Source organism: Danio aesculapii, chromosome 23, assembly GCF_903798145.1.
Source record: "Danio aesculapii chromosome 23, fDanAes4.1, whole genome shotgun sequence".
NCBI classification, from domain to species: Eukaryota; Metazoa; Chordata; class Actinopteri; order Cypriniformes; family Danionidae; genus Danio; species Danio aesculapii.
The window spans coordinates 22415362-22424964 of record NC_079457.1 but is presented as its reverse complement, the minus strand read 5'-3'; the positions used below and the strand labels follow the sequence as shown (position 1 = coordinate 22424964).

Genomic DNA, 9603 nt, shown 5'->3' with positions numbered 1-9603 from the left:
AATGGCTTTGATTATTACTGAGCATGATGTGCACGTGTACTTTTTGTCATTTCAAATGATGCTGTACTAATATGGCAGGATATGAAATCAAATGTGAAAGTTAAAAAAGCTATAAATTTAAAAAATCTCCAAAGTAATGGAAAGGAAGAGCTGTAGCTGTTGAAAAGTCATCAATCTTAAAATCCCATTGGAGAGCGTGGCTGTTTGGAGCTTCCATAGTGAGTGTGTGCTGAAAAAGCAAAACCTTCCATTAAATTGTTTCCTGAGCCTCAGGAACATCCCTGTGGGGGGAAGAAAAAGAGACAAGGGCTTTTCTTTTACGTCAAATGGCCTTAGAGAGTTGGCGCTGTTAAAGTTCGCTGCCACACATGTCAAAGACGTTGTTTGCAAAGGCCAGAGTTAAGGTGGAGATCTTTTGAGCGGCTCTTCTCCAGGTTGTGCTGAAGTGCTGTGAAGACCACTGAGGACCCCCGTTCTCTTCAGACTGCATTCACAGGTAGATGTGTCAGCTGTTTTCTCTTCTATAGCCTCTATAGATTTTTTAAACATGTTTAGATTAGAAAAAAATATAAAGTGGTCTGTTGAAAGGTTGTTGGTGTATTTCCTTTCCAAATTGAGACATTTCTATCTTTAAACACTTGTGAAGGCAAGTGTAATATTCATCTGTTTGTTGTTTAAACCTTGAATATGTATATCAACCTAATTGTATATAAGAAAATAATATAATTAATATAATGGCATGAGATTTTTTTTTCTCCTTTTGATATATACACTACGGTAAAATATCCTACTTTGTTATATAAATATATGATACTCTATGATTGTAATTGTACTTTTAGTACAAAGCATTTTTTTTTGTTATTCATACATTCATCAAACACAATCATATATACTCAAAATGTGTAATAATGACATTTTTCTCACAATATTTATTTACTTAATATCTTTGGCCTTTTTAAAAAGTCACCCCAATGTTTAAAATGTGTAACATTTCCAAATTTTCTAAATATTATTTTAATGTTATAATTATACTATTAATTCACATTTTGCCTTTAACTGACTAAATTAATAACACTTTCCCTTCAACAACCAAAAATAGGCATTGCCTTTAAATGATGGGAATGGTTTAGGTATTGTTATTTCAAATGTATTTGTTTGTTTTATTGTTAAGCATAAAAAAGCTATAACTGAAATTAAACATTTCAATTTAAATGCTGTATTTTAGTTTAAAATGTACATATTGTCACCCGACAGAGAGAGGACAATGGAGAGATTTTGGTGAAAAAATCAAGGCAAAGGCAGATTCTGCTTGACTAATGTATTCATTGAACTCCACTGTGTTATAAATGCGATTGTTTACGTTTTTATTGCAATAAGTTATAATTAAAATGTATACTGCATTAGTCAACAGGATTCAAACCAATGTTTTCTATTTATTTTTAAATATTATGAAATAAATTAGGAAATTAACCATAGCAACTTTAATGTATTATAGTTTGGTATATTTATTTTCGGCCCATGGCTCTCAATGATATTGGGTTTATGGCCTTTCATTCAAAAAGTTTGGGCACCCCTGCTTAAAAGACACAAATATGCAGATCAAGTTCTTTCATGCTTACATATTTATCTGTTATGCGTTCTACATTTTACTGCAGGCAATAAACTATAGCCTTGAAGAGTTTAGATGCAAAAACCTCTAAATGTCTTTTGATATTTTCTTCAAAAATTTTTATTTTTCTTAGACTCCTGTGTGTATGGTCAGTAATTTACTATTTTACATATTCACTATAAATTATGAATACTTTTATAGTGACAAACAAGTTTTTTTTTTCATTGCCCAAGTTCAATAATTGAACATAAACATAGGAGGCTGAGAAAAATGCTCATTTTAGGTCCATCTTAAGTTGAACTCTTCACTTGCATTTGAGAAGGGACTGTACTGTTCCTGTCATTTCACTAGCAGCTAATACAGTGAGAGATTAACACTGATGTTTCTTTCCACAACTAAAGCACCTGTTGTCGGACAGACAGAAGGCAGGAGGATGAATTTGGTATGCGCTCAGCTGGTTTTTGCTGTCACCTTGTGGACAGCAGGAGCAGAAGCAGGAGTAGTGGCGGTGAGCAACGGGACAGCTCTGCTTCAGGCCGGACAGCTCTCCATGGAGGCCGAACTGAGGAACAGCAGCGACGGCAGCACAGTTCGAGCCCGACGGAGACGCTTTATCTCCGGCAAAGACATGACGGCTCTACTGGACTACCACAACCGCGTGCGCTCACAGGTCTTCCCACCGGCGGCAAACATGGAATATATGGTAGGGTGTTTTATTAGCAGTAATTTCTGTGTATTTTATATTATTACAAATTAGGTTTAAAAAACTAAAATTAACAATAAGCAGGACAATCTGTTCTGTGGATAATGTAATGCTAAGGTTTTAGCTACAAAAGTTAGCCTAATCATAATTCACAACAAATGTAGACATCCCAAATTGGCCAAAGTAGTTTGCTGGAAGAGGTGATGTTGAAGATTAAGAGTGGAGTCACCTCCATTTCCAAAGACTTGGGATGTCTGTGTATAATAGTCTACAAGTTGCCTTTATTACTTAAGATAAGATAAAGATGTAATATCAGTTTTTTATTTTATTTTATATTTGACATTCTTTAGCTAGCTTTTTTTAACGGACAATGAATAGTTCAGTCACTCAGGAAAGTCTGATTGGTGTCTGATTGGTAATCAGTTATTGACTAAATCAGTAGATTCTGACTCAAAGAATTTTTTTCTAAAGATTCAAACATTGCTAAGTGTTTAAAAATCACTCAAAAACAGAAATTGTCTTATATCATATCATATAGCCTAGCCCAGTTTATCCCAACCACGTTCCTGGAGGACCACCAACACTACATGTTTTGGATGTCTCCTTTGTCTGTCACACCCATTTAAGGTCTTCCAGTCTCTGCTAATGAGCTAATGATCCGAATTAGGTGTGTTTGCTTCAGGAGACATGGATAATGTGCAGAGCTGGTGGTCCTCCAGGAATGTGGTTGAGAAACACTGGCCTAGCCTACTCACCCTCACTTCTTCCAAACCTGTTTGCGTTCGATGAACAGAATCAACAAATTCATTTAAACGATCTGAGTTGTATGCCTCCATAAGAATATTTTGCAGAATAAATTGTGTGAAAAATGCTTATAATTTTGCATCTTTTTTTTGGCTTGACTGTTGTCATTGCATTTTCCTTTGGGTGCAGTACACATATTTATTTCTATCAACCCATTTCTCTACTTTGTAAGGTGTGGGATGAAAGACTGGCTAAATCCGCAGAGTCCTGGGCCTCTCAGTGCATATGGGAACACGGGCCACATTATTTTTTGCAACACATTGGACAGAACCTGTCGATTATCTCTGGAAGGTACTACACATGGGTACAATAGTAACATCAGGATGAATGAATAAATATCCCAAGACCATATCTGTGTTAGATCATTTCTACAATGTCTATGTGTCTACACATTTTGAAAATTAATTATTTATTTTATTTTGCAGATACAAATCGATTATCGATCTGATAAAATCCTGGTATGATGAGAGACACTCTTTTTCTTATCCCAGTAGATGCAGTGGCTCTGTATGCACACACTACACACAGGTGAGTGTGTGGGGTATGTACAGTTGAAGTCAGAATTATTATAGCTTAAAGGGGCTAATAACTTTAACCTTAAAATGGTTCTTAAAAAATTAAAAACTGCTTTTATTCTAGCCGAAATAAAAACAAATAAGACTTTCTCCAGAAAAAAAATATGATCAGACATATTGTGAACATTTCTGACAACAACTGTATATTTTCTAAATAGTGAATATTTTGCTTTTTAGAGCATACAATTAAAATTGATCTGAATAACAAAAATGGTACCATGTTTTCAGAATTTCAAGTTTATACACTTTAGACAACACAATACAAATGCTTTAACTTAGGGACATTGATTTAATCCATATTTGGTGGAAAAACCCAGATTTTCAATAACAAATGAAACATTTATTACAGTATTTTGACCATTTGCTTTTTATGTAAACAAATAAGTGAATAAATATTTGTAATTTGTATAAAAGAGATTTTTTTTTGTGGATAGTAACTTTTTTTGCTAATGTTGTGGGATTTTATTACATTTTAAATTAACAGTTTTCAACCCATCTGCTTACAGTATATGTGAAATATTCCGTTTAATTTCAGAAATATTGATAACTTGCCATTTTTGCAGGATTTTATTTTAATAATGATTTTCATTTTCAGATGGTGTGGGCTGCAAGTAATAAGATCGGGTGTGCTATCAAAAAGTGTTCAGACATCTTTGTTTTTGGGAGTATGTGGAAACAAGCCACCTTACTGGTTTGCAACTATGCTATCAAGTAAGATTCAACTTCAATCTCAAGACTCTATCAATACAATTTAATTTCTCAAATTTACAATGAAAATTCAAACGTGCATGTTTCTTTTGTCCCAGGGGAAACTGGGTAGGAGAAGCTCCATATAAAATAGGAAGACCCTGCTCCGCGTGTCCCTCCAACTATGGAGGATCATGCAATAAAAACCAGTGTGACTCCAGACCAAAATCCCGAAGAAACACAAGTGGCTTTAGAGGCTTTAAGCAATAAAAACAAATATCTTTAAGTAAAGGACATATTTTAAAAAAACGTATCAAAACTCTTACATAATAGAAACCACTAAAATGTTCATTTCACAATGTTTTCATTTGAAAAAGGAATGACATTGAATTAATATCTCGAATTGATCAAATGTGTGAATGGTGAAATGCATTTCCTGTTGTTGTGTTGATCATAGTGTCATAGTATTTTGTATTTTTATAAATGTATGTTATTTGTTGTTTCTTAAGGTTACGGGCTCTTTGCACTGTTTTATCATTTGATTGTACTAAGTTGCATCGCAGCGACAATTCACATTGAGAGTTAAGCACTTTCTTTTATTATTATCGTCTTGTTTTTTTTGTACAGGTAATAAATCTTCTTTTGATGAAAAAAGTAGCGTGTTTAGTGGTTTCTAAGCTACTATCTTTTTTAAATGTCTATTGCACTCATGTCACACAGAGGACATGACTGCATTGTAAACACATTTGTCCTCATAAAAACAGACCTTTTATTTACATTTTCTCTTTAAAGACTGACAGACTGTTTTCAACACTTTCCCAGCAGACATATAGGTTATTTGTAAAAATGAAATCATAATCGTCAAAATGAAGAAAATTGGCATATTTTTAAAAATATATTAGATGTAATTCCTTTTATCAAGGTGTATGTGAGTTACCGATCCAGGACCAGTATTGGGAAACATAATAAAAAACCTTTATGACCTCATTAATGTGTTCAATCCATCTAAAGCAGACAGATCTGCTGTAAACCACCACTAAAAAGGCTTTTAAAGCCATAAAAGTCCCCGGCCACTGTTTCCAATCCAAAGTATCGGTAATACTTTACTGGTTATTAAAATCAATCATCTGAATTACTAAACATGAATTGAACGCTGATTATTTTTTTCTTCAAAAGGCCATCAGTCAAAGTCTTGGCCTCTGAATATGTATGCTGCCTTTAAATTGTTTAGGGTTGATTTTTTTGTAAAGAAAGAAAATATTTAGCAAGGATAAAAAAAAATTAACATTTATAAATAGTACACAAATTTCAATTTCAAATAAATGCTCTTATTTTGAACGTTCATTAAAATTGTAATGGATATTTCAACATTGAAAATTCTAATTGGTGCTTTTTCAGCTAAACAGAATATCAGAAAAAACTGAATGATGTGATACTGCAGAAATGATGCTGAAAATTCAGCTTTGCATCACAGAAATGAATTACATTTTAAAATATATTGAATTATTTACTTTAAGTTAGAATAAAATTTCCAAATATAAATTACATGTGCAGGAAAAAAAATGCAGTACAAAGAAACAGATAAAGGAATAGAAGCTTAAGTGTTTTTACACCAGCTTGACAAATGTGGGAAAAACCTAAAGCTTCAAACCAGCCACTTTCCCATGAGGCTACTTAAAAGTGAAAGCAACCGTAGACTTGTGTAATGCTACACTTGTGTCTGAAAACATCACATTATACTCATGGGAAAAGCTGTTGAAACTAAGATCCATTTACTCACCCTCAAAAGCTCTACGGGTTTCTTTCTTCTGTTGAACACATTTTTTTTTTCTTTTGGAGAACATGGAAACCTTTTAAAGACAGCATTCTATATTGGAAAAAATATATATTATAGAAGTCTTGCTACCAACATTCTTCTAATAATCTTCTATTGTGTTGAACAGAAGAAAGAACTTTAAACCAGTTGGGATCCATTAGAGAGTGAGATAATCATGACAGAATTGTTTTTAAAGTTGAACAATATATATAAACATATGGATGTAATATATCATATTATACTGTACGTTTCAGAACTCAGCACTTTCTCGTTAGTCTAAAATCAGCTTATATATTAAAGCCAATCTGCCAAAATGACAGGTTGTAGATAATAGTGTGGCCTCCACAGAAAAAGGTCAAGGCCTGCATCTACATCGCTGCATGTTTAGCTCCGCCCACTGATTCATGCTGTAGTAGGTAAATAATGAATTTTTTGAAATTTATCAAGATTTCATTCAAAAAAGGAGATTTTTTAAAAGAACCCCCACACCTAAACCATCATTGGGCATGAGCAAATAATATACTACTAAAATGTACAAATAAAATCATACAAATTAACCACTAAATCAAAAAGCTTGGCATTGGGTTGTGTTGGCAGTCTCTGCATTGTCTTCTCAACATTAAGAAAGAGTCGACAAACTTTAATAAGTTTCTGACCGAGTCTGTAAGACATTAGTTCTTTGTTCACTTCATTTTACTACAGATTTATTTACAAACAACACACAACTCAATGCTGGATTTTCAAAAAGACTGAAAAAAAGACAACGACTGTATCGGATCCAACACATCGGACCATGTTTATTACACTGTTTATTAAATGGTCACTGTTGCTTTGTCTGTTGTACATGTTTTTAACCTAAATCACAGCCATCTATCAATGATATAGGCTGTCAAACACACATCCAGAAGTTTACAACAGTGGGCACACCACTGTCCATCCAACTTTGGGATGTCCATGCAAAGTGCTGAAGTTTTTAGATATGCAAAACTGTTAGCCAACCAGAACAGTGGGCATTTGCCTTCAAGTCTACTATTTCCAGGCATATTCAAATGGAGCGTTGCACTGCTCCAAATAATGATCCAGGTGACCATTGACTTTGTGATAAGGTGAGTTTTATTTACAGGTGCAAAAAGTGATATTCCACCAAATATATGAAACACAATGGAAAATAAACACTGAGCTCGAAAAACTAAAAAAGAAAGAAATTTAAGCTGTAGCACATGCACTCCTTGGATCAGGGGTGGCCATGTTGGAGCACTCACTCTGATCCCCTGGGCTCTGCGTTGGTTGAGGAAATTTTAAATTGAAGCAAAACAAACAATTGGAATTGGCTTTAGATTGGCAATGAACATTCAGGAAATGCAACCTGCAGAACCTAGAAATTAAAAAAAATAATAATAATTTACTCCTCCTACTACCAACAACTACCAACATTATATCGATCATAAGATGCTACTTTATGTTCTTGGCTCTACCTCTTCCTGAAACATACGACCAATTAAATACATAAAACTGACCACAATTTACAATATACATAATTACACAGCAATATTCATGACAAAATGTAACTAACCTACACATATATCAACATAAACACTCTACTTCAGTCTTTTTAAAGGTGGTATCAAATGTAAGTATTTTACATTTTGTCAGTTTAGTGGCTAATTTGTGCAAATATGTACGCAAATGTACAATTTTAAAAAGGACGGGTGGCACCCAACCCTCCCAAACCCAAACGTCATTCGGGGATAAGCAAATCATACTAAACTGTACGAATGAGATTCAAATTCATACGAGTTAGCCACTAAATCAAAAAGTTTCAAATTGCCGTGAGATTGTGTTGGACATGCAGTATGAATAAATATGTATGAATTATCAGTGTATGTATGTACACTATAAAAAAATGCTGGGTTCCACACAATTCCTTATTTTATCCCACCACAAATTGATTAAGTTAACTTAATCGTTCTTTACAAATGTAAGCAGATTCAACTTAAAAATATCCCCAAAACATCTTAAGAATTCTGTTGTTTCAACTCATTTTAAACAAAAGTAATTCAAGCAGCAAAAGTCATTTCTGAGTGTACAGTCAGGGGATCATATAGTGACAGTCTATACTATAAAATTATGATTTTGTTTGTTTAATATTTTTGTATCTGTTTTTAAAATGAAACTTGTTTGTGCGCCATTTTGGCCAGCACTCTACGGAAGAAGAGATCTTGTATCTCAATGGGAATATCCTGGTAAAATAAAGAATTAATGATGCTTTTTGATGTGAAATGTTAATAATATTATACGTCTTCCAGCACAAAACACAGAAAACAGTACATGCAATTCCAATTCCGTCACTATAAAAAATGATATGATCAATTAGTCATGACAGCATGTTTTTAGTTGATTGTAACTTATCAAACTAAGTTAATGATGTTCTAACTTAATTTTCTAAAGTACGTGAGCTGTTTTAAGTCAATTTAACATAATATAAGTTCAATGGACTCATAAGGTTAATTTGATTTAGCTTAAAAATGTAAGGCAACCAGAATTTTTCACAGTGTTCATGTTGTTCCAACACAAATCGATTAAATTAACATAATCGTTTCATTTGACAAATTTAAGTGGATTTAACATAAAAGTGTCCCCAAAACAACTTAAGTATTGTTTTGTTTAAGCTAATTTTACATAAGTAGTTTGAACAAGCAGCAAACGTCAATTTTTTGAGTATAAAGTCACGGGGGATCATATAGTGACAGTCTATACTCCTAAATTATGATTTAGTTTGTTTAATATTTTTGTATCTGTTTTTATAATTATTTTTTAGGGGTTTTCACCTTTATTTTGACAGGACAGTAGAGAGAATTGACAGGAAAGTGTGGGGAGCAGAGAGAGGGGAAGTATTGGCATAGGACCTCGAGGTGGGAATCGAACCCGGGTCACCGCAAACACAAGAATGCATGTGTCAGTGCACTTTCCATTACACCACAGGCACTGACTTTGTATCTGTTTTAAAATGAAACATTTTGGTGCTGCCATCTTAGCCAGCACTCCACAGAAGAAGAGATTTTGTATCTCAATAGGAATATCCTGCTAAAATAGAATAAGTGATGCTATAGTCAGTTATAATGTTATTAATATTTGTACAAAAAGGCAGATCATGACCCATTTAACGTGCTGTCCTTCTATTAAAGGAGAAAGGCATCAGTCTAATAGTTAAGAATCTAACCTGCTAACACAAAAGTAGATTGGAACAAGTTACAACCTCTTGAGTGTTTAAAGGCAAATAATTAGAGTCGGAAATGAAGCTGATATACCGCATGTTGTCAAACATTGCATTTGTGCGATTTCTTATCAAACTAATGGGAATCGGACAAATCAGGATGACTAAACGAGTCTGTGTAAACCAACCACTCCT

At 33.6% G+C, this 9603-nt stretch overlaps 1 protein-coding gene across 2 annotated transcripts; it reads left to right on the top strand.

The window, feature by feature from the left end:
* The first annotated feature begins 262 nt into the window (after positions 1-262).
* On the top strand, positions 263-5032 carry r3hdml (R3H domain containing-like). Of its 2 annotated transcripts, none has more exons than XM_056449198.1 (6): positions 263-496; positions 2011-2312; positions 3289-3407; positions 3608-3644; positions 4287-4402; positions 4498-5032. In XM_056449198.1, the coding sequence occupies exons 2-6, from the start codon at positions 2043-2045 to the stop codon at positions 4646-4648; spliced, it is 693 nt and encodes a 230-aa protein (XP_056305173.1). In that variant the 5' UTR covers positions 263-496; positions 2011-2042; the 3' UTR covers positions 4649-5032. The 2 variants fall into 2 exon arrangements, with proteins under 2 accessions (XP_056305173.1, XP_056305172.1); XM_056449197.1 differs by having other exon boundaries at positions 266-496; positions 3542-3644.
* The last annotated feature ends 4571 nt before the right edge of the window (positions 5033-9603 follow it).

Excerpts from the sequence above, each read along its gene's own strand:
- r3hdml (XM_056449197.1), top strand. The coding sequence starts at position 2,043 with ATGAATTTGGTATGCGCTCAGCTGGTTTTTGCTGTCACCTTGTGGACA. Across the intron at positions 2,313-3,288 it reads CGGCAAACATGGAATATATG|GTGTGGGATGAAAGACTGGC; the intron begins GTAGGGTGTTTT and ends CTACTTTGTAAG. Across the intron at positions 4,403-4,497 it reads GTTTGCAACTATGCTATCAA|GGGAAACTGGGTAGGAGAAG; the intron begins GTAAGATTCAAC and ends CTTTTGTCCCAG.